The sequence below is a fragment of the Lutra lutra genome, chromosome 17, assembly GCF_902655055.1.
Source record: "Lutra lutra chromosome 17, mLutLut1.2, whole genome shotgun sequence".
Lineage (NCBI taxonomy): Eukaryota > Metazoa > Chordata > Mammalia > Carnivora > Mustelidae > Lutra > Lutra lutra.
Window position 1 is genome coordinate 35,368,730 of NC_062294.1, and position 25,750 is coordinate 35,394,479.

General features: G+C 35.8%; 1 protein-coding gene across 1 annotated transcript in view; it reads right to left on the reverse strand.

The window, feature by feature from the left end:
- Nucleotides 1-25,750, reverse strand: part of PHKB (phosphorylase kinase regulatory subunit beta) — a 236,088-nt gene that overhangs the window by 114,716 nt on the left and 95,622 nt on the right. Inside the window, exons 9-14 of the mRNA XM_047712520.1 lie at nucleotides 22,851-22,914; nucleotides 15,789-15,884; nucleotides 14,275-14,472; nucleotides 10,806-10,863; nucleotides 9,971-10,048; nucleotides 1,798-1,956 (exon numbers count right to left, since the gene is read on the reverse strand). Of these exons, the coding sequence (XP_047568476.1) occupies nucleotides 1,798-1,956; nucleotides 9,971-10,048; nucleotides 10,806-10,863; nucleotides 14,275-14,472; nucleotides 15,789-15,884; nucleotides 22,851-22,914 (653 nt within the window). The remainder of the gene's footprint in view (nucleotides 1-1,797; nucleotides 1,957-9,970; nucleotides 10,049-10,805; nucleotides 10,864-14,274; nucleotides 14,473-15,788; nucleotides 15,885-22,850; nucleotides 22,915-25,750) is intronic.

The following is a 25,750-nucleotide window of genomic DNA, read 5'->3' on the forward strand; positions in this document are numbered from 1 at the left end:
CTGCCTTTTTAGGAGCTCAGCAGGGAAAAGAGAAATTGACTCTTTCTTTGAAGTTTTTCTTCTTTTTGGTCATGAAACAGAGATGAGAAGGTCTGGCCTGGACTATTTCTGTTCACACTCATCTTAACATAAGGAAATGCTATCTACAATCAAAATCTGTCTATATTCAATACATTTATTTTAGAGTAAGGAAGGTCCAATGCTTTTTTCTGACTGATTCTATTTTCAATTTCTTCCTTTTTAAAAGCCCAAGTTGCTTATGTATAGTACAGTCAATTCTGCATTCCCAATTCATTAGCCCCTCAATTTTATCCACAGACTTTGCTCAAATAGCAGTCTTCCTAGCACTTAATCACAGACTAGATACAGATCAAAAAGTAGGATGATAAAGATTTAGATCTCAAACTCAATATCCCAAGTTCTAGTTTTCAACCTCAGAATCAGAAAAATTTCATCAAGCTCAATTATAATTTCCAAGCTCCAAAATATAGAAATTTATGATTCAGATGTTAAAATTCTTATCCTTAGATCAGTTAACTACTCCTTTACTACAACATGTTTTATTTAACTGTATCACCAGAAGGCTTCTTTGGATTCATGCTAGTGAGATGGAAAATAACATTCTAACCAGAGATAACCTTGCCAACTTGACTTGATTCTAAGAAAACTACTTCAGGTATATATATATTTTTTTCTTTTGGAAAATCTAAAAGCAAAACCTGTATAAATAATATCAACTCCTTAACAAAAAGCTGTCCCCTTAAAAGAAGAAAATTTTTCTACAGGTTCTTAAATTAGCATTAAGTATATATGGAGACCTGGAAAATGTAGTTAGGTAACAAGCAAATTGAAAACAGCATTAACTTAATTTTCTCTTCTTTGGTTAGCTTCTGTGTGCTTTTATATGTCATTTGTGTAAAGCTTGAATTGGAAATCTGAAATATTCTTCCCTAATGGAATGTAAAAAAAAGAAAGAAAGAAAGAAACCAAAGATGATTATTCTTACAACACAAACAAATTTAGCATTTATGCAGCAATACTGGGAACAGTAAAGACAACAACATACTTCACATGGTAAGCAGTTCTTTTAGTGTGGGTACATACAGTATTTACAATCAGCCTGTTTCATAATTTGTTTGCCATTAAGAAATTCTGACTCTAATTTGATAGCCTTTTTGATGGGAATGCTAATAATATTTGAAATTTAAGCAAGCAATGATGCAGAAAGATGCATAATAATGCTTTTGTGTGTGTGTTCCTTAAATTAGCCTTCATCTCAATGTGTCCAAAGAGTACTCATATTCGGCAGAAGTTTTGGGATAAGCTGAAAAATCCTCAAAAAATTATGAATAATGGTCCCATTAAGCCTCTAAGCTAACTGAGTAAATTACCAATGCATATTTATGGGAAAGAAGAGAACTTTGAGATAACCAATTCCTTTTGACAAGTGGTTTACTAAAGCTATGAGCAAGCATAAAATCAGAATTTTTGTTATGTTATATAAAAGTAACTCAAAGTTTCCACAGCCTCCTGCTAGAAACCTATCCACCAAGCTGAATGAAGCCCCTAAATGATCATAATGGTACTCCCACCTATTTGACGTTCTTCCCAGAAATTGTCCATCATTATTCAGTGAAACAGACATATTAATATTACTTTACATACTAAGAAACTTCCCCAAGACCTCTTAACAGTAGGAAACACCACCCAAATCCAAGAAAGATGAGAGCAAAAATATACTTATTTCTAACAGCGTGGTATCAAGGGAAAAAAATGTTCCCAAACTTCTCTACTTACCCAGGAGTTTTGCAATGATATAAAGGGCTTGTCCCCAAAGAAAGAGTTTTCCATCACGGCCACAGTTGCTAGGAAATCGCTTTTGACTACCAGGGTTTCTTTTCTCGTATTCTACAAAATCAGCTGGCACATAATAGTACTTTGGTATGACAGGATAACCTATGGAGTTTAAAAATACATATTTAAAATACAAAGATCAGTGTCCTCCCCAAATTTTCCCCTCAAGAAACTGAAATGTTAGAAAACAGAGAGAGACAGGTTGTAAAGGAAGTAAGAGATTTGATCAGCTACAGGAAATTGGATATAATGGCCTCAGAAACTGCCAGTGAAAAACATGGAAAAAGCTCCTTGATTTTAACACTAATTTGACAGCATATGCTATGCTTTAGCCAATAATATGTACATAATCTCCTTTAACAACATTTAATTTTAACACCTTTAAATGAATCAATAAAAATACAGTATGCAAACATTAGAGCCATACAAGTTTTCTTTAATAGGATTAGCCTGTAGAAGCATTACAAATGAGATACCGTGTAATCTCAAATGAAGAATTGTAACCCTGAGCCATTGCTTAAAACAAAGAAATCCTCATTTTAAACATCAAATCCAATATCTGCCATTTAATATCATTGAAGAGAAAAAAAAAATCCATCCTCCTCTGTGAGCAACTTGTTTAAAACATTCCTTGAAGGGCACGTGTTGTAATGAGCATGGGGTGTTATATGCAAGTAATAAATTACTAAATCTTTCTCCTGAAATCAATAATACTCTATATGTTAACTGAATTGAATTTAAATAAAATCTTGGAAATAAATAAATAAATACATTCCTTGATAGAAACTAAAATTTATCATTTAAAGCCTAAAATCTTTGTGGGTAACATAAAGAAAAAAACAACACTCTTGTAGAATGCTAAAGAAGACTTTTTGTACTATCAACCCTTGGTAAATTCATTTTTCCTAATAAAATGGCATAGATTTCCCCCAAATTTTTTTCCTTCATACATCTATCAACTGAGATATTTGGTTTGTTTGTTTCCTTATTTATTTATTTTAAATTCAATTATTCAACATATAGTACAAAACATTAGTTTCTGATATAATGTTCAGGGATTCACTAGTTGCATATACCACCCAGTGCTCATCACATCATGTGCCATCCTTAATGCCCATCACCCATTTACCCCATCCAACCACCCACCTCCCCTTCTGCACCCTCAGTTGGTTTCCCAAAGTCAAGAGTTTTATATGGTTTGTCTCTGTCTCTGATCTCTTCCCATTCAGTTTCCCTCCCTTCCCCATTGCCTCTGCACTATTCCTTATGTTCAACATAATGAGTGAAACCATATGATAATTGTCTTTCTCCAATTGACTTATTTCACTTAGCATAATCCCCTTCAGTTTCATCCATGTCAATGTAAATGTATTCCTCCTTTCTGATGGTTGAGCAATATTCCATTGTATATATGAACCACATCTTCTTTATCCATTCATCTGCTGAAGGATGTCTGGGCTCCTTCCACAGTTTGGCTATTATGGACACTGATGCTATAAACATTGGGGTGCATGTGCCCCTTTCTTTCACTACATCTGTATCTTTGTGGTAAATACCTAGTAGTGTAATTGCTAAGTTGTAGGGTAGCTACATTTTTAGCGTCTTGAGGAACCTCCATACTGTTTTCCAGAGTGGCTGTACTAGCCTGCACTCCCACCAACAGTGTAAGAGGGTTCCCTTGTCTCCACATCTTCATCAATATTTGTTGTTTCAAGTCTTATTAATTTTTGCAGACCTAACTGGTGTAAGGTGGTATCTCATTGTGGTTTTGATTTGTATTTCCCTGATGGCAAGTGCCATGAAGCATTTTTTTCATGTGTCTGTTAGCCATTGGTATGTCTTCCTTGGAGAAGTGTCTGTTCATGTCTTCTGCCCTTTTCTTGATGGGATTATTTGCTCTTCTGGGAGTTCAGCTCGAGTTCTTTATAGATCCTGGATACCCGCCCTTTATCTATAATAACATGTGCAAATATCTTCTTCCATTCCATACACTTCCTTTTAGTTTTATTGGTTGTTTCCTTTGCTGGGAAGAAGCTTTCTATCTTGATGAAGTCCCAATAGTTCATTTTTGCTTTTGTTTCCCTTTCGAGACATGTTTTGAAAGAATTTGCTATGTCCAAGGTAGAAGAGGTTGCTTTCTGTCTGTGTTCTCCTCAAAGATTTTAATGGATTCCTGTCTCACACTGAGGTCTTTCATTCATTTTGAGTTTATCTTTGTGTATGGTGTAAGAAAATGGTCCACTTTCATTCTTCTGCATTTGGCTGTCTAATTTTCCCAATACCATTTATTGAAGAGACTGTCTTTTTTCCATCAGATATTTTTTCCTGCTTTCTCAAAGATTAGTTAACCATTAGTTGAGGGTCCATTTCTGGACTCTCTAGGCAATTCCATTGATCTGTTTTTGTGCAGTACCGTGCTGTCTTGATGAGCACAGCTTTGTAACATAGATTGAAGTCAGGCATTGTGATGCCCCCAGCTTTGACTTTCTTTTTCAACATTCCCCTGGCGATTTGGGATCTTTTCTGGTTCCATTAAAATTTTAGGATTATTTGTTCCAGCTCTGTGAAAAATGTCAATGGTCTTTTGATAGGGATTCCATTGAAAGTATAGATGGTTCTGGGCAGCATAGACATTTCCACAATGTTTATCCTTCCAATCCATGAGCACGGAATGTTTTTCCATCTCTTTGTGTCTTCCTCAGTTTCTTTCGTAAGTGTTCAGTGGTTTCTAGAGTATAGATCCTTTAACTCTTTGGTTAGTTTTATTCCTAGGTATCTTGGCTTTTGGTGCAGTTGTAAGTGGAATTTATTTCTTAATTTCTCCTTCTTCAGTCACATTGTTAGTGTATAGAAAAGTGACTGATTTCTGTGCATTGATTTTGTATTCTGCCACATTGCTGATTTGCTTTATGAGTTCTAGTGATTTGGAGGTGGAGTCTTTTGGGTTTTCCACATAAAGTATCATGTCATCTATGAAGAGTGAGGGTTTGACTTCCTTGCCAAATTGAATGCCTTTTCTTTTTGTTGTTTGATTGCTGAGGCTAGGACTTCTACTACTATGTTGAACAATAGTGGTGACAGTGAGCATTCCTGTCCTGTTCCTGACATTAAGGGAAAAGCTGCCAGTTTTTCCCCAGTGAGAATAATATTTGCTGTGTGCTTTTCATAGATGGCTTTTATGAGATTGAGGTATGTTCCCTCTAACCCTCCACTGTGAAGAGTTTTAATCAAGAAAGGATGCTGTATTTTGTCAAATGCATTTCCTGCATCAATTGAGAGGATCATATGGTTCTTGTCTCCTATTTTGTTGATGTGATCTATCACACTGATTGATCTGCGAATGTTAAACCGCCCTTGCATGCCAGAATAAATTCGACCTGGTGGTAGTGAATAATCCCTTTAATGTACTGTTGGATCCTATTGACTAGGATCTTGGTGAGTATTTTGGCATCCATCAATGTTCATCAGGGATTTTTGTCCGCAATTCTCCTTTTTGTTGGGGTCTTTGCCTGGTTTGGGGATCAGGGTAATGCTGGCCTCATAGAAAGAGTTTGGAAGTTTTCTTCCATTTCTATTTTTTGAAACACCTGCAGTAGAATAGGTATTATCTCTTCTTTAAATGTTTGGTAGAATTACCCTGGGAAGCCACCTGGCCCTGGACTTTTGTTTTTTGGGGAGGTTTTTGATAACTGTTTCAATTTCCTTGCTGGTTATTGGTCTGTTCCGATTGTCTATTTTTTCCTGTTTCAGTCCTGATAGATTATAAGTTTCCAGGAATGCATCCATTTCCTCCAAATTACCTAGTTTGTGGCATATAACTGCTGATAATAAGTGTTAATAACTGTCTGTTTTCTTGGTATTGGTCGTGATTTCTCCCCTTTTGTTCCTGATTTTATTGATTTGGGTCCTTTCTCTTTTCTTTTGGATAAGTCTGGCCAGAGGTTTATGGACCTTATTAATCCTTTCAAAGAACTAGCTTCTAGTTTTGTTGATCTGTTCTGTTTTTCTGGTTTCTGTTTCATTGTTTTCTGCTCTAATCTTTATTATTTCTCTTCTCCTGCTTGGTTTAGGTTTTATTTGCTGCTCTTTGTACAGCTCCTTTATGTCTAAGTTTAGCTTGTGCATTTGGTACCTTTCTGCTTTCTTGAGAGAGGCTCTGATGGCTTTGTACTTCCCTCTAAGGACCGCTTTTGCAATATCCCATAGCTTTGGAACAGATATGTTTTCATATTCATTGGTTTGCCTGAGTTGTTTACGTTCTATAATTTGCTGATTGACCCATTCATTCTTTAGCAGGATGCTTTTTAACCTCCAAGTACTCGAGTTCCCTTTTTTTTTTCTTTTTTTTTTTTGTGGTTGAGTTCCAACTTCAAAGCATTTTGGTCTGAAAATATGCAGGGAATAATTCCAATCTTTTCATATCAGTCGAGACCTGATTTGTGACCCAGTATATGATCTATTCTGGAAAAAGTTCCACATGCACTCAGAAAGAATGAGTATTCAGTTGTTTTAGGATGGAATGTTCTGTATATATCTACGAAGTCCATCTAGTCCAATGTGTCATTCAGAGCTCTTGTTTCTTTGTTGATCTTTGGCTTAGATGATCTGTCCACTGCTGTGAGTGCAGTTTTGAGGTCTCCTACTATTAATATATTATGATTTATACGGTTCTTTGTTGTGTTTATTAATAGGTTTATATAATTGGCTGGTCCCATGTTGGAGGCATAGATATTTACAATTGTTAGATCTTCTTGTTGGATACACCCTTTAAGTATGATATAGTGTCCTCTACATCTCTTATGAATCTTTGTTTAAAATCAAGTTTGGCTGATATGAGGATTGCTATCCCTGCTTTTTTCTGTGGTCTACTGGAGTGGTAAATTTTTCTCCATCCCCTTTTCAATATGGAGGTGTCTTTAGGTACAAAATGAGTCTCCTGTAGACAGCACATGGATGGGTCCTGCTTTTTTAGCCAATCTGAAATTCTGTGTCATTTATGCGACCATTAGCCCATTTACATTGAGTAACTATTGAAAGATAATGAACTTGGTGCCATTGAATTACCTGTGAAGTCCCTGTTCCTGTAGACTATCTCTGTTATTTTTTGGTCTACATTACTCTTGGGGTCTCCTTTCAATTACAGAATCCCCCTTAATATTTCTTGGTGGTCACATATTCTTTCCATCTGTCCTGGGAACACTTTCTCTCTCCTTCCATTCTCAATGACAGCCTTGCTGGATAAAGTATTCTTGGCTGCATGTTCTTCTCATTTAATACCCTGAATGTATCTTGCTGGCTTTTCATGCCCTCCAGGATTAAGCAACTGCCTTCGGCTCAGGTCATGGTCCCAGAGCCCTGGGATCAAGTCCCACATTGGGCTCCCAGCTCTATGGGGAGTCTGCTTCTCCCTCTGACCTCCCCTCTCATGCTCTCTCTCACTCTGTCTCTCTGTCTCTCTCTCAAAATAAACAAATAAAAAATATTAAAAAAAAAAAGGAAGACACTACATCCCAAATATGCAAAGAAAACAAAGTTAATATATATATAAAATAAAATTTAGGGCGCCTGGGTGGCTCAGTTGTTAAATGTCTGCCTTCGGCTCAGGTCATGATCCCAGGGTCCTGGGATTGAGTCCCACATAGGGCTCCCCACTCTGCGGGAAGCCCCCTTTTCCCTCTCCCACTGCCCCTGTTTGTGTTCCCTCTCTTGCTGTATTTCCCTCTGTCAAATAAATAAATAAAATAAAGTCTTTTTAAAAAATATTTTTAAATAAATAAAATAAAATTTAATAGAATGAAAAAAGGACTAGAATGAGGCATAAATCTATAAAATGTTGATGTGGAAAAAAAGGTTAAAAAGCAACTTAAAAACATAAATTGGTAAAATAAGGATCTAGTTATAATGGGAAAAATGTAAAAAAAAAAAAAAAAGTAAAATTTTAGACTAAAGGAAAAGCAAGTTGTGAGGAAACACCTGGAGCTCAATATATTATTTTCCTATATAGTGCTGGACTTTTACAGTCCCTTGAGATCTATTAGCTTATCATTCACCTATTCTTCTAGTCTGTCTTCTGGGGGAGGTACCTCCTGTTCTGCTTCTCGGGTTTCTTTGCCTGGGTGGAGTTGCACCATCCCTTGTCAGGAGGATGGCCTCAAGGTGAGCTGGTCCTCTGTGTGGTTTTCGTTCCTTGGTGGCTTTTCATGACTCTTCAGAGGGTCAGAGCAAAAATGGCCTTGACTGGATCCTTGGCCCAGAGCCACAAGATCACAGACCCCTCTTTAGTAAACTTTCTAAGTGAAACTGTCTTCACTTCCGTGTGCACCAAGCTCTACAGAAACCCCTGGGTGACAGGGACTGCAATTCTCCTGGGAGCATTCCTAGAGACCCATGAGCATTTCTGCACTTTGTATCTTTGGGACTGGAAGGGTCTGTGGGCTTGCACAGATACACCCTCCTCCACTACTCCCATGTGCCAGCTGGGTTCTGCTTTATTGTCCTTTCCAGAGCTGCTGCCACCCTGAGAGCTGTTGCCTGGTCATGGTGCAGCTCTTTGGACCCTCCCAGGGGTTGGTAACGTGGCCCACATGTCCCAGTCTTTTTCTGGTGTGCAGGCAAAGAGTGCTCTCGCTACTGGCCTGGCTCATAGTTTATGGTGACCTGAGCTGAGAGTGCCTCTTGGGCTCACTGACTATAACCATTTTCCCCACTTCACCGTTTGGGCACTCTATTGGTTCAGGCACCCTGGTTGTTTCTGTGGGATCCTGACATCACAGTGATTGACCTAGAATTCTGCCTTTTCCATTCCTTGAGCTCCTTTCAGAAAGGCAATCAATAGTGATATTTATATCTAAAACCAGTAAAAAGATCTTTGATACACAAAGAAGAGTTTTAACATCACTTTCTGAACATGACAAAGACTAAACTGTTGTACACTAAAACTACCCCCTCAATGCATCAATGATCTACCACTGAATACTAACAGATATGATTCAAGGGATTCGATTTCAAACATTATATTCATTACAGCATGCATTACATTGTTTCTCACATTGGATAAATTATTATTTGGAGCATAAAGATATTAATAACTGGTTTCAAAAATTAATATTTATTTGGAATTCAAGGTTTATTCACAAATATTTTGCTACTTTAACATTACAAGTATTTTAAAGGGTGAGCACACATTGTGAAGTTTTTATTTGAAAATACTTGTGGAAAACTGTAAAAAATATCACAAACTTCTCCGGAGGGAGGAATGAGGCCCAGTGCTGTAATTCCAAGTTTGCGGAAACGGTCCATAGGACCACCCAGGTTTTAGCCATACATCATGATTTTTCACTTTCAGATAAAGGTTTTCAAAGCTGTTTACTTAAGAGAATATGTTCTTATTTTACTAATACTAATCTCCAAAGAATCTAGAGCTCCAAAGAATCTAGAGAATCTAGAGCTTCTTTTTTGGAACTATTAGTTTTCTAGTCATACTGAAAATCAGTTATATTCTTTTATGGGCCCTGCTGGTGTTTAACTAAAACCAATATACTACTTGTAAGAGTCTTTTAGCCACTTCTAAAGTATTAAACCCATCCTCAAAGGATGAATTATTAGCACTAGGCTGATATTCAAAATAATATGCTAAAGGTCCAAGAAGTAACTCCAAAGATGAGGCCAAAATCTGTTCCTGGCAGTAGTAGTACCTTTAGGCTATGGCAGAACCTCTTAAGGTAGCCCTCTGGAGGGGGCAGCGTTCACCTGAACATAGCATCTCTGATGACTGGGAGAGAAAACAGCTACTCTATATTATTGTCATACTTCACAGAGTGAAGGAGTTTCATAGTAGGTAGAACAAGAAACTTTGCCCACCTGGAAAAGTATTTTGTAATTACTACAACCATAATCACCTAAATTTATTCTTCAACCTTGTCTTGCCCAATGAACTCCTTTTATAAAAACACACTTATAATAACAAATTAATAGATTATTCCTTACAATTCATTCAAGGCTCCATTTTTTATAATTTAATATAAGTTGTTATATTTAAAAAGGAGTAATTTATACATTTCAAAGTAACATTTAGGAAATATTAGGAAGAATTTCTTGACAAACAATCCAACTATACCTTCTGTGGTCTGATGAAGTACTGGAGTCAGAAGATCCTGATACTCCTTTACTTGTTTAGGATTGCCTCTAAAAACTCCTAAAATTTAAAATATAAAAACCAATAAATAGCATATGAGCTCAATAAGTACCACAAAAATTTTGCCTTAGAAAACTCGACTAGTCCATGGGGCACCTGGATAGCTAAGTTGGTTAAGCGTTCAACTCTTGATTTAGGTTCAGGTCATGATCTCAGGGTTGTGAGATCGAGCCCCATGTTGTGCTCCATGCCGGGCATGGAGCCTAGTTAAGATCTCCCTTCTCCCTCTGCCCTTGCCTCTCCACTCCCTCTCTCTAAACAAAAAAAAGAAAAGAAAGAAAAGAAAAAATCTATTAGCCCAGTTATAATTATTTTGTTAATTTTGTATGTAAATGATAAAAATAAAATTGGAAAAAAGTAATGCAAATATGTATATTATTCCATGAAATTGTTTTTAGGTCATGTTAACATTTAGAACTGATTATTGAACTTTAATTGAAATTTCTCTACTCTTAAGTATAAATGTTATAGATATTCACAATGTCAAAGATTACAATACCCATTATTACTATCCATAAAAATTTCTCTTTGCAAATATGAAAATATATTTTATAATTTCTTAAATACTTCAATGTATTTTTGAACTCTTTAAATGATTTAATATTCACCCAGAAGCAGAAGAGTAGCATATAAAAATGCAGAGCAGTTAACATCACTGAAGTATAGTCTATTTTGCTAGCTGAAAGGGTCATATTTCATCTGCTTTTCTTTAAACCACTTATATCCCGTAGTTTAAATTTTAGAAAAGCTCACTTACCATCAATCATCATGTAAAGGAAAAATATGGGAAATTCACATTCAATGCCATCAAATAGCTAAAACATAAAATAAAATATTAAAAATTTCACTGAAGTTAATTATATTAGTTAGAACAATTATATTAATTAGAATATATTAATTATATATGGGATAACTGTTAGAACAAAGATATATAGAAGTATATAGATCATACTGTATAGTATAATGAATTATAGCATATAGGATATACATAGAAGTATATAGTAATAACAAAATTAGACTGATGTAAGTAGCTTAATTGCTTCTAAAAAAAAAAATCTTAGAACTATTGTTACTCAAAATCTCATTCATTTAATCCATCACACAGTAATCATTCATTCAACAAATATTTACTAAGTACTTAATAATGCCTGGCACCAATTAGACAGAGGGCTATGAAAACAAATAAATAGAGAACCTGCCCTCAAGTGCTCCTAGCTGAGTGGGGAGTCAGGCATGTAAATAAACTACTATAGTATTATATGAAATGTTTATACATGGTACATCAGAAATACAGGAAAGGAAACACCTGAGTCTGCCCAAGGGTTGGGAAGGGATAATAGTAAAGGAGATGCTTCAATTAAGACTTGATGGATTTCTTTGGGGAGAGGAGCTAAGGGAACTCTGTGCAGAGAAAGCAATAGTACAAACTACAGATGCATGGAAGGACAAAGTTTGCTAAAGAAATAACCAGCAATTCAGTATTTTTGGAACAAGCAAGCAAGAAATCGAGAAAATTAATGCCCAAGAGGTGGCCCGGCCCAGGCCAGCCAGATCAGGAAAAACCTGGGAATCATGCTAAAAGACTGAGACTTGGATCTGAAGTGACAGGGAAGCACTGATGAATACTGAACAGAATCAGATTTACTTATCAGATTTACTTACTAGTTAGAAAGCTGGCAGTACTGAACAGAGTTTTGGGGCAAGAAAAAGGAGACCAGGTGGAAGGCTACTTGGAAGCAATCCAGAGAAAATATGATAGCCTAAACTGAGATTTCTCAATTTCAGCACTACTGACATTTTGGGCCAAATAATTCCTTGTTGTCCAGGCTGCTCTACGCAGCATGAAATCTTTACTAGCATCTCTGGCCTCTACCTTCCAGATGCCAGTAGCACCCACTAAGTTGTGACAATGAAAAACGTCTACTGATATCAAATGTCTCCTGGGGCGCAAAATCCTTTGCTTAAGAATCACTAGCCTAAACCAAGGAGTTAATAGAGAGGAAGGGACAGACATTAAGATTTAAAGGAAGTTAAATCTGCTAGGCCTGGGGAGTGACAAAGAGAGCTAAATGAGACAGAAAAGCCTAGAATGACTCTCAGGTTTGGGGCTTGGGCAAAAGAGTGGGACTTGTCCAAAAGGCAGCTGGATACACATAGTACACCCAAGGGGAGATCTGGGGTTAAGAGTGATAGCTGAAGCTATGATTGCATGGATAGCATGAAAAAAGAATAGGACTAAGGATGAAACTTGGGAGAAGAGCAATGTTTAGGAGGTGGAAGAAGAAGAACCTGAAAAGACAATGACAGAAGAGGATTAGGAAGAATGCGATCACAGAAAATGGAGAATATTCCAAGAAAGAAGACTCAATGAAAACATACAAATGCCAAGGAGATATTCAGTGAAAGAAGGTCAGAAAATCCTCCACTACCCAGTGACCTAAACTGACTGAAGCCAACAGGGCTACTGGAAAGTGCTAAAGACAAAGAGGAGTATAACATAAAGCAGTGAGTAGGAGGCAAACAAGGAGACACACCAAGAACAGACTATGCTTTTCAGAAGTGTGGCTATAAGGAGAGAGAGAAGACTGGAGGAAGAGAGGAATAAAGGTTTTGGTTTTGGTTTTAAATGAACACCACTGTGCTTATGCTGAGGGAAAAAAGCTGACTGGAGTTGGGGGAGAGCAAGACAGAAGGAAGGGAGAAGTGAGGAAGATGAGGAGGAAAAAAAGAAAGAAATAGAGACAGACATCCTTCTATCAGAGAAGAAAACAAATGAGAGAGTAAGAAACCCAAGAAGTAAAAGAGAAGAGGATGGGGTGTACATATGGAGGGTTAGCTCAAGGATGAAGAACAGAAAGCACCTTCTGTGAGACAGAGATGGAGGCAAGACTGGATGAACAAGAGGTGCAGTGGAGGAGGGCAAATAGAAAAGAAAGGCTACCCAGTAAGAATTGTAGTCTGGGAACTTGAATACAAATAGGGAAAAAGCTGGAAAAGCTTGTAAGGGAGTTCCTGGCAGAGTCACACAGCACTACTGACAAGAGGTCAAATCAACAGTGAGGACTGAACCAAGATGGGTGTTCTGAATCTGGGGCGGCATCTGACTATAGCTGTGGCTTTCTACACTGGTGCTCACCAGCAGATACACAGACACAGAACCTCTACTGGACTGATCCAAAGATGAAAATTTGCAGGGTGGTAGTTACAGCAGGTCCAATTCAAATATAAGTGCTACAAATCAGCTCAGGAAATGTATTAAGTAGAGAAGAAATATCTGAAGGTGTTTAAGAAATAAATGGATCTTTTGACTCAACCTAATAGACTGCTGTAAGTTTCAAATATGTACACAATAACATCGCTCCTAATGCTTCCAGATGATAGTCAGTTGTTAAATTAAATAAGATGATAATCTCTAGTTATCCAGCAAAACTAAGTGTGTACTAAATATTAAAAGAGTGGTATTTAACTGCCTAACAAATTATAAGGTACAATCTTGCCTAAACATTTTATATAGAGAGATTCGTAAGTCCCTAACTATCTTTAAAGTTATGACCATGTTAACAAAAATAATTGTCAATCTATACCACTAAAGGAAAACCTTCAGCAATGTGGATGGATGCTTACCCTTTTTTTGAATGTTACAGTTTTCTGAACAGCTTAAAAATTCCTAGAATAAACCTAGATAAAATAGTATGTATGTGCATTTGAAATAAATGTTTTAAAACTGAAAATTTAGAGGACTATATTTCAAAGGGAAATGTCCACGTGAAATAGAAAAAAAGAGCATTTGCTTAAGAGGTTGAAAGTTGCATCACAAATTGGTATTTTCTTTTATATAAGGCATACAGTATGGAGCAGATAGGCAAAGTACTGAAAGTTCAGTCGAAAAATTATTCATCCAATGAATCACCCCAGCCCAATATGAGCAAATGGGCCTCACTGCCAGTAAGGCTAATGCTTATCACTTACTCTGCGTCAAGAACCATTTGAAGCACTTTTAGACATATGTTAACTCATTGAATCCTCATAAGAACCTCAGTAACAGGACAAATAATAGCAGCTATTATTATTTTACCAATGAAAAATATTAATCACACAGAGGTTTATTAACTTGCCCAAGGCCAAATAGCTAGTAACTGGCAGAGCCAGAGTTCAAACCCAAAAAGTCTGTTTCCTAAACCGGTGTTTTTGACTACTCTGTTATGATATGAAATATTTTTTGATACCTTAATTTCAGCTGGTTTGTAGTAGCGTCTGTTGGGATCTTCCAATGATGTTCTATATCCATCTCTCAAGAAACGCTTAAATCCATATTTACCTTTTAATTTTCTAACCACTTTATCAAGTGTCTGGCTAAACAAAGCTTCATCATCCAGGGCAAATGCAGGATAACTGATGCAGGGTAGTAGGGCAGCATCTGTGTTCTGGAGGCAATAAGAAAAAGAAGGGAATGTAAATGCCTGCAGTGATATGATCAGCATAGCCAAAGGAGAATCAGGGAGATGAAAAGTGAATAAGGTTATCTAACTGACAGTGAGATTGCTGTGCTCCAAGGGACAGACAGACATTTATATGACATGGTTTGGTGAACCAATAAAACTTTATCCATTAATAAGGAGTATTTTCAAGATTCAACACTGGATGCAAAGATATTAATTAAGGCAATGTGTAAAAATTTAACACTGATAATTACTATTTATAACTTGGTCTGTCATAACATTGGTTTATAATGGTAAAAAACAGAAAATAATCTGAATGTCCAACAATTAGCTGAGTAAATTAGCAGCCATTAAAATGTATATTATAGAAATGTTTATAAATAGGGAAATATGTCCATTCATAGAACGAGGTTACCAAGCAGTATAAATAATATTCTTCCAGTTTTATAAAATAAAAATATTACATATGTACATAAAAATGTGTAAAAACATATAAACTCAAATGCTATCATCCTAAAACTATAATGGAGTGGTGAAATAATGAGTGGATATTATATTATTACTGGCTTATTTTTGAGTTCTGTTTTATCATAATCTCGTCGTATTTCTATAAAATTGTACTTCTTATTTTTTAATTTTTTAAAAATTTTTAAAGATTTTATTTATTTATTTGACAGAGATCACAAGTAGGCAGAGAGGCAGGCAAAGAGAGAATGGGGGAAGCAGGCTCCCTGCCAAGCAGAGAGCTCAATGCGGGGCTTGATCCCAGGACCTTGAGATCATGACCTGAGCTGAAGGCAGAGGCTTAACCCACTGAGCCCCCAAATTGTACTTTTTAAATAATTATTTTATTTGGGGTGTTTTTCAAGAATAGAGCCACAAATAGCCCCTAGAAAAATCTGTAATCAGGTATTACAGGCATAAAAAGTTTAAAGATGAATCACATGAGAGAAAAGAAACAAAGCAGGTAATTTTGATATTCAAAAGAAATATAAATCATGAAAAACATTTTTCTAATACTTTATGACCAAAAAATTCATTTTGGTATAATGTTGCTACTCTCTACACCCCCCCTCAAAAAATAGGTCTAGTTTTCTATAGTTCTACAGAAGAGCCAAGGACAAAGTAGGTTTGCCCACAGCTTTCCCCACTTCCTGAATGAAACCTCCACAAGACAGGGGACCAAAGGGAAACATTTCTCTCTCCTCATCTGTTCTGGCAACCTCTAACATTTTAAGCACTTGCTTGAGGAAGCAATCATAAATAGTAGTTCATATTCATTTATTATAAAAATATCTCACATGAGATCTTGATTCTCTGGGTAACAGTGAACACAAAGTTTGCCTATTGCGATTGTGAGCATCGAGATCCACAAATATAACCGACCAAGAGCAGCCCTGGAACGAGAGAAAAAAAAACAAAACAAAACATTTTCTAAATCAAGAAAAAAGAACATGTAGAATGCTGGACATTTTGGCTGTAAGAAATCTCACAAATATATTAACATTGGTTGCATTTGAGAGTGTCATTACAGATGATTTTAACTTTCTTTTTTATATTTTCAGTATTCCTCAAATTTCTTGCAATAAACATTAATTTTATAATCATAAAATATAAATGTTATTCTTACATTTTCCCTATTTCTTCTTAGTCTTTTATAATTCAAAATGTAGTGATTACAAGACAACTAATCAATTAAGGATATTTGTTTTAATAAAGATAAAAATAGGTTAACTAGCATTTTTGGCAAGGAATAAAGCAAGAATTAATTAGGATGCACGAAATCTGAATTATACAGTCTTAAAAAGAACACTGATTGTATGATCAATCTATATAAACTTAGATACAATCTGGAATTAAAGCTGTAAAAACCATTTGATTAAAATATGAAGATAGGAATATCTCTAATAATAATAATTCATATAATGCTAGCTAATATTCATGATAAGCACTGTTCTTTATGCTTCACATGGATTATCTCACTTAATCCCCAATATGTAGATATTATTATCCCCATTTTAATGAAGAAGATGCTAACTCCTAGCTTAACAGAGCAAGGGTTCAAAAATCAGGTTTTGACAGGGTAGCTCACATCTTAACTACTGAGTTATACAATTCCCACATTAAAAAATATTTTCCATGTAAGAACCAAAAACAAACAAAAAAGATAGGTGTAACAAAAAAATGGCAATTGGTCTGATAACTAAGTTTTTAAAAGTTTACTATTTAGCCATTAGTATTTTCCATATTCAAGGGCATAGTTATAAGTAAACATGGTTTTGTTCTTTTATTGGGGAGCTAAATATTTTGAAAACACAGGAAGTGAAATTAGAATACAGACTACTTCTACTATAAGAGAATACTCAGAAAAATACATGGAGAAAGGAAGACGAGAACTCATAACTTTCATGTAAATCTCGACCAAATTTACACCAACTTCAAAGATGTATTCACCCTGAAACTAAAATACCTCAAATCAATCACCTAGACTGACACCCCAAATTTAGGACTACTGGGTCCTACATCCAAATAGTAGATTCAATATATGTATATTTTTCCTGTTAACCTGTTCATACATGAATATTAGCTCATAAAATAGAATAATTTTTCATTCATAGTATCATTTCTTAAATCTCTCTTAATTCTGATAATTAAAAAATGAACAACGAATGAGTGAAGCTGACTCTCAACAATGAGATTAATGTTAAACTGTTCCTTCCTACAATTTGTAAGTCGCAACTACTCGTCTCTACCCACAAAATTGAGCCCAACAAAAGCTTGATGCAATAGTACCTGGCAATACACAACTATGTACCAAATGACTGGCTTAGATGAAAGGCTACTAATGATAATAAATTAATAGGAGAAAAACAATAGGGAACTTGGGGAACTTTCTGGAGAAGGTAACTAGAATGATGAATTTTGGGGAAAAGAGGAGCAAGGAGGGTGGTTAGAACAAAGGAGCAGAGAAATAAATGGGTATGAGATGTTGGGAATCTGTGAGTATAGAAAATCAGATTTATGGTTTATCTTTAGGCTGATAATAAAGTTAATTGCATGCCAAATCAGTCTGCCTTGAATTGAATTTTTAAAAGATACAATCTAAGTAAGGAAACTTATAAATAACGAAGTGAAATGGCAAGTTTGGCAATTCCTGACATTATCTGATTAATACAAACCGCCAACTTCTATTTTCTGGCCAAAATCAATGGCTTATTAACCTAAATTCAAAGTATTTGTTTCAGGTCTCTTTCTCTGCCAGCTTCTAAGAAATATGCACAAAAGGAAAAACAATCTCATAATTTTACCATATTTTAACACTGAGATCAAGGTTAGTTAACTGTATTGTTTGGCTAACCTCTTAAAAAATACACCATGCTTTAGGTATATAACTCAGATTTACAGGAGGATAAGATTCATCCAAGGCCTTGGGTCACTATTCCTAATCAGAAGCAACTTTTTCTAAAAGCCATCAAGGAAAACCTACATATGGAATTAATTATCACCTTCCTTAAATTATCAGACACATTAATTTTAGGACTGTAAACTTGAAAGGAAGCTACATATGTCTCCATTGCTTTGAACACTTTTCATAATATGAGCAATCTCTCCAGTCATCACCTTTTAGATTCTGGCCTCAGCTCATCTGTTAGTATCTTAATTTCACCAGTTAAAGACACATTATATGAAAGGATGTTTTATATGTATAAGTCACTGCAAAATACCTGCTTAGCTTTGGATATTTTATTTTCCTCTTCCATTTCCTGAAATCATCACAATTCTGCCATAATATCTTAACTCCAGCAAAAGAACATATTTTAAGACTGGTAGTTCAAACTTTAATCCCCAAATTGAGTTTCTGCAATTGAGTCCTAGTAAATACACTAGAATTTGTTTCAACCTGACTACCATCATGGGGACTTGAGTTTTAGTGGTGGGTAAGATCTGCACTGAACCACCTACCCCAGGTTTCATGACCACAACAAACATTTCTGAGATGGTACCAAGGGTGACATCTATGACTATAAGACACTACTGATCTCTTTAGTTTCAATTCAAAGTGAAATGATTTGAAGGACTGTCTGGGTCTTTCTTTTCCTCATTAATCACTTCTTTGAACCTGAGCTAATGGGCTTGATGGCTTTATCCAGCATCAAAGAACCAAACAATGAAACTGGTTAGTATATCTACTAAACATGAAATCATTTCTATTCTTCTGAAAACAAAACCAACACCACTCTGATGACACCACAGTCTTCCCTAGTTCAGTATCAGGCTATCTCTTAGCTTTGTGATAGATCCTGGAAATCTGTTTTCTTACAGAAATAATATTTGCTGATGGGCCTTACCCCTCTGTACCATGGCTATGGGTGGCCATGGATGTATAAATAGGCAGCTTTTACATACTGACCAAACAGTAGCCTCTAGTAGCCCTTCCCACAAGCCACGCTTCTTTTCTCTACAAAAGATCATTTTCAAACTACAGAAAGAGATGAACCCGAGAGTTAATTCTCAGGGTTTTAGAAGAGCAGAGCTGAGACTCAGACCCAGGAATCATGGAACTATTGCTAACAATGCCAATGATATTTGCAGAGTGTAAATTATGATTTATTTAAGTATTACATCTAATAATATTTCTGTATATTGTCATATTTATACAGGATATATTTTGAAATCATTGTGAAATATGTAATTCTCACATTGAGGATTATATGAGTTATATTTCTAAATGCTAGAAACTAGCCTTTATTATAAACTTTTCAGTAAAGAAATTAGGCCATTTTATCATACATTTTTCTTAGGTATTCTTTCACAAAAGAAAATAAGTTTTGAAAATAGTTTCAGAGTAAACATTTTATTTTATTTTTTAAAAGATTTTACTTATTTATTTGTCAGAAAGAGAGAGAGAGAGCACAAGAAGGGGAAGCAGTGGGCAGAGGGAGAAGCATACTCCCTGCTTAGCAGGAAGTCCAACGTAGGACTTGACTACAGCACCTTGGGACCATGACCTGAGTCGAAGGCAGACGCTTAACCAATTGAACTGCCCAGGCGTTCCCCTTTCTTTTTTTTTTTTTAAGATTTTATTCATCGAGTAAATATTTAAATAATGGGTTTTATCCTTGAATAATAAAGCAAGTCTAGTATTTAAAAAAAGAAAGGAAGTAGAAATACAAGATAGTCATAATGAAAATGAAAAGCTTTTCCCACCCAATAATTCCCATAAAAATAAAAATTAACATTCATCTTATACACTGAAGTACACAAAGGGCAAAAGGCAAGCCTTTCACATTGTTCAATATATGAATTCCTCCTTCAAAAGTTCAATAATTAAGAAGAAAATAGTGCGGTCAAAGGTACAAACTCTCAGTTATAAAATAAATCTTGGGGATGTAATGTACAGCATGGTGATTATAGTTAATATATTGTATTTGTATATTTGAGTGTTGCTAAGTAAATAGATCTTAAAATTTCCTATCACAAGAAAAAAAATTCTACCTATGTATGTTGGTGGATGATAGTTGATTAATTAGAATTAATGTGGTGATCATTTTGCAACATGTACAAATATCTGGGCAGTACAGGAAAACTTTAATTCAATTTCAGACCTGAAATTAATGTTATATATCAATTCTATCTTAGTAAAAATCTTAGTTAATTTAATTCAAAAAAAAGAAAGAAAAGCCTTAAGAGTTTTCCAAGAATTAGCATAGCTGACACCTCTAAAGGTGGAAAGCATTCAAGACCCATGATTTCCTGTACTAACAGCTGATATTCCAGATTCATTAGCAAATGGCTTTGGTTTAATACCTGGGTTTGCCTCTGTTTCATGACCTGCAAAAAGCCATCTCAACTCTCCAACCATTCATTTTGAGAGAAGGGCCCTTCCAGATCCAAAGATCTATGACTTGAAGAGGTTTCTTCGTTTGAACAAAAACTTTCTTTGTTATATTAGTTCTTTTTCTAGCTACTGATTTTAGAGACCACAGCTCTTTTAAGCACATGAAGCAATATTATAAGATGATAAAACACTAAAAAGATTACATAATTTTTAAATGTGGTACTGTTTAGCAGGTACCTTTTTAATTTCATTGCTATAGTGATGGGAATTTGCAAAACTAACTCTGATTATCAAAAAAAAAAAAAAAGGAAGACAAAGAGGGGTTCTACTTGCAATAGGTAACATCTGTGTGGCTACAGGAATAAAGCGTTATTTATCTAAATTTCTACCTGAAATAATCAAAGAATAGTCCAGTCAGTGAACATTTGGTGTATAACTCTGCCAGAAATACAAGCTAAACAAGGTCAAGAATGAACTCTACTTTGGGACGCCTGGGTGGCTCAGTCATTTAAGTGTCTGCCTTCAGCTCAGGTCCCGATCCAAGGGTTCTGGGATCAAGTTCCAGATCAGGCTCCTTGCTCTGTGAGGAGCCTGCTTCTCCCTCTGCCTGCCACTCCCCCTGCTTGTGCACTCACGCTCTCTCTCTCGCTCTCATTCTGGCAAATAAATAAATAAAATTTAAAAAAAAAAAAGAATGAACTTGCTTAGAGCAGTTGTTCTCATCCTTGGCTGTGCATTAGAATTTCTGGGCAGTACAGGAAAACTTCAATACCCAGGCCTCCTCCAGACCAATTCAAATCTCTACAGCTAAAGCCCACACATCAGTATTGGTTAAGTTCCTCAGATAACTCCCATGCACAGTCAAGACTGAGAAATTATGGCTGGGTAACGATATCGACAATATACTTTATAACTCAAAATCAGAATGCATTAAAAAGCAGTTCAGTGCTTTTAGAGTTATGGCTAAGAGATCTCTGAGAGCTTTCTGGGAAAAGCATGCTGAAGGCAGAGCCCTGAGAGATAGGGAGTTGGGAAAGGTGCAATTATGTGTGTGGGTATCTGGATAGGTGGAGGGGGTATACACAAGATACATAAGTTACATATGCTAAGATTCGAGTATACCAAAGGAGATGGCACAGCTGCAAAAACAAAGCTGACCACTACTTCATAACATCCAACCATACAACTCTACTCAGCCACTATTTGGTAGGCCATGGAGAACAGAAAAGCAAGACCTGCATCTTTTCAGACTGTTGCTGTAACACTACTGGTTTAGTCCATGAGTCTTCTCCATCTCTTTGAGACACCCTCTAGAGGTTTTTCAGTCCAATCTCCTCATGTCCTTTCTTTAGAATTACCGTTAATCCACTAATAGTAATGAGAGATAACACTTACTGAGGGTTTAATCTTTGCCAAGCACTAAACTAATTGTTTTTTAATTGTATGAAAACCTTCTATGTTAGATCCTAGTATCAAAGTTATAGAGCTCACTGGTAGGGGTACAGAGCAGACAATGATCCTATTTCCTGACTCAAAAAACAATGTCACTCCTTTTTGCCATATGCCAACTTGAACTTAAATTAAATTCAAGACCTGTAATTAAATTACAACTGCCATAACAGAAACCATGTCACATTTTGCAGATCTGAATAAGTTCCTAAAATGTATCTCCACTGACTTAGCATTTTAATAGCTTAGGGTTAATCATAGTATCAGCTGGAAACTTCCTTTACCCTCCCATCTTAAAAATCCAGAGATTGCTAAAGAAAATTAGCCTACTCCTTGATTGAGAAAAGTAACCTGTATTCCTATATATTATTGCTTTCCATTGACAAATCAGTCCATGGTCACTTGATTAGGTGTAGAAATTGGTTAAACATCTTATGAAAATTTAAGGCAACCCTCGGGATTTCCTTTTTATCCCAAAGAAAAAGAGATTTAAACATAAAATTACAGCTAGCTGAGGGTTAAGCTAAGATCAAAGTTTCCAATTCTTTGGCTGCACATATTACACAAATTCCCCTCTGTGTGAGAAAAACATTGATATATATCATACTGAAATCAACATGGGAACTGACACAGAAAATATATGATTTGTAATATCAAGAATATTTAAAAATGTGAAAATGGGGTCTCGGCTGGCTCAGTCGGTAGAGCGTGCAACACTTGATCTTGGGGTTGTGAGTTTGAGCCCCATGATGGACATAGAGCTTACTTAAAAGAGAGAGAGAGAGAAATGAAAATGTGAAAGTGCAATAAGAGATTTGGGGGAAAAGTTACCGAACAAAGAAAATGAGAATTCTTTTTCAAAAGGTATTTTTAAATTAAGCAATGTTTTTTAGTTAGAAAAATATGATTTAACTGGAAAATCATATTCAAAGGAAAGGCTGATCAACCATGAGCTGCTACATAAATTTCAGACATTCTTCGATCATAAGGAATGACCTGACAAATGACCAAATTAATTAATCATGCAATTCAACAAAATAATCAGTTTATTGTTGATATTCCTGTTTTATTTTACCTGATTGCCAAAGAGGTTGAATCCATTAATTGCTTCTAGAGCTGCTTTTGCTAAGCCAACAGAGCTAAAAGAGAAAAGAAAATCCTTTAGAATTCTGATATCTGGCTACAAAATAAGAACGATTATCTAATGAATATTCACAAGTAAGTTTCTTTATTAACACTTATAATAACTTCCATGAGAAAAATAATGTCTAAGAGACTCTAATCTGACATTTCACTATTTTAATTTTTCTTTTTTATGGTTAGTGATCTTCTGGGGAAAATATTTCTAAGTTCACCTTGATCTAGACAAACAGTCATACTATTGATGGGAGTAGTTTTAATCCCAGTATCATTTATATTCACTAACACAAGGGGAAAAAAAAAGATGAACTTTAGAGGAAGGTGTATTATGATGACATGTACTCAATAATAACCAGGTTGGGCATCATTAGTTCAGATCAATTTAACAGAGCTTTCCTGCCATCAACACTGAGCCTTAAAAAAGATCTTGTATGTCATACACTTACCAGAGTTTAGTAAGAGCTTAATATACCCATTCAAACACTCTTAGCTTAGGGTCCAATAAAATAGGCATTATTTTATACTCAAAGAACAACTTGATCACCACACCTCTCATTTTTTGCCACATTCTTCTCTTTGCATAAAATGTGTACTCCTTTGGCCTCTCAAATGCCATATACAATAGTGCTGAAAAATGGAAAGATCCCAATTTCATTAAAAATGTGACACTGTTGGGATCCTGGATGGCTCAGTCAGTTAAGCATCTGCCTTTGGCTCAGGTTATGATCTCACAGTCTGGGATGGAGTCCCACATCTGGCTCTATGCTCAGTGGGGAGTCTGCTTCTCCCTCTGCCTGCTGCTCTCCCTGCTTGTAAGCTCTCTCTCTCTCTCTCTCTCTGACAAATAAATAAAGTCTTTAAAATAAAAGCAAAAAAAGAAAAATTGAAGAAAAGGTGACACTGTCATCTTATAAATGTTAACCTTTAAATATTTTAGATCAAATATCTAGTTTATTGCACTTACTGTAATTTTTTTTTTACTTAAAGCAACAACATATGCCATTAATATCTTTTGAAAATAATGGTCTATCATCATCTAAGCATTTCTTTAAAGCAGTGATTACAAAAGTATGGTCCCCAAAGCAATAGCATTCTCTGGGAACTTATTAGAAATGTCAGTTCTCACTCCTCTCTGGGAGTGGAATCCAACAATTAGTGTTTAAAAGCCCTCTAGGTGTTGGGCACTTGGGTGGCTCAGTGGGTTAAGCCTCTGCCTTAGGCTCAGGTCATGATCCCATGGTTCTGGGATTGAGGCCTGCATTGGGGTCTCTGCTCAGTGGGAAGCCTGCTTCCCCCTCTCTCTGCCTGCCTCTCTGCCTGCTTGTGATCGCTCTCTCTGTCAAATAAATAAATAAAATCCTTTAAAAATAATAAAAATAAAAGACCTCTAGGTGCTTGAATGTGTTTTAAATTGAGAACCACTGTTCTAAGCTATTCATGTCACAATGAAACCCATTTTCTATGAGTTGTTTACATGAAATGTTCTCAGGTAAGCACTACTTTAATTACAGGATAGGGAAACTTATTTTGAAAGAATGGAAAAAAGGTGGGAAACTTATTTTGAAATATGTGAATGGAAAGGTGGAGTAGACATCACTTTCCCTAATTCCTCTCACTAAATACAACTAAAAACCTTGAACACTTTTCAAACAAACATAAAAAGGCTCAGAAAATGGAAATAAGACAGATGGGCTAAGAACCTCAAGATGCTAGAAACAACACTTTTTTGCCTCATATATAACAGACTTAAAGAAGCCAACAACTAGGAATGCCAGTAGGTGCATATACAAAAAGCCCCAACAAAAGCCTGCTCTCTTTAGCCAAAGGACCAGGAAAAGAGCAGCCTAGCAAAAACTTTTAGACAATAACCATTCAGAAAAAAATTGTAGACTTAGCCCCACCCAGTCCTATAAAGGCTGAGTAGAAAACCTAGACTTTTACATTCTAAGTCTATAATGAAGAACCATACCCATTTACCAAACCTCCCAGCTCTGATGGTGTCACAAAAGTCCAAGGAGGAAGCCAAGACTTTTCATTCCCAACAGGTAGTAAGAAGGCTCCTCATACTGTGACGATTATACAGAGAGTCTATATTTCTACTCCTACCCATCAGTAATGAAATGAACCTCCTTGTCCTGCTGGGACAGCATCAGAGGAGATCCACTGGAGAGTCATGACTTTCACTAATGTCCAGTTGTAAGGAGACTACAGCCTTTCGTATCCTTTCCAGCTAGGCAGGTTATCAGTGGAAGCCTATTGGGGAACTATACATCCCATCCAGACCCAGAAATAACAAAGAATCTCCATCTTGGGTGTCAACAAAAAACCTGGCAATACATTCTCACCTGGCAATAATACAGTGATGCTCCTGTCCCCTGCCATTAACAGAGTGGTATCAATAAAATATAGTTAAAGTAAAAAGTTAAAAAAAAAGATTCAGGGTCTTATAATACCCAAATGTCTATGTCTCAGTAAAAAAAAATCACTCATCATATCTAAAAACAGAAAGATCTCAAACTGAATAAAAAAGACAATCAATAAATCCTAACACTGAGATGAAAAAGATGTTAGAATTATGGGACAAAATTTTAAAGCAGCCACGATAAAAAACGCTTCATTGAGCAATCATAAATATGAGTGAAACATATGAAAAGACAGAAAGCCTCAGCTAAGAAACAGATAGTCTCAGCAATTTCAATTCAATATTAGAATTGAAAAATACAGTAATCAAAGCAAAAAGCTCAATAGACAGGATTGATGGCAGGAAGGAAAAGACAGAAGAAAAAATAACTAAATTAAAAGATAAAACAAAGCAAAAGAGAGAAAATAAACTGT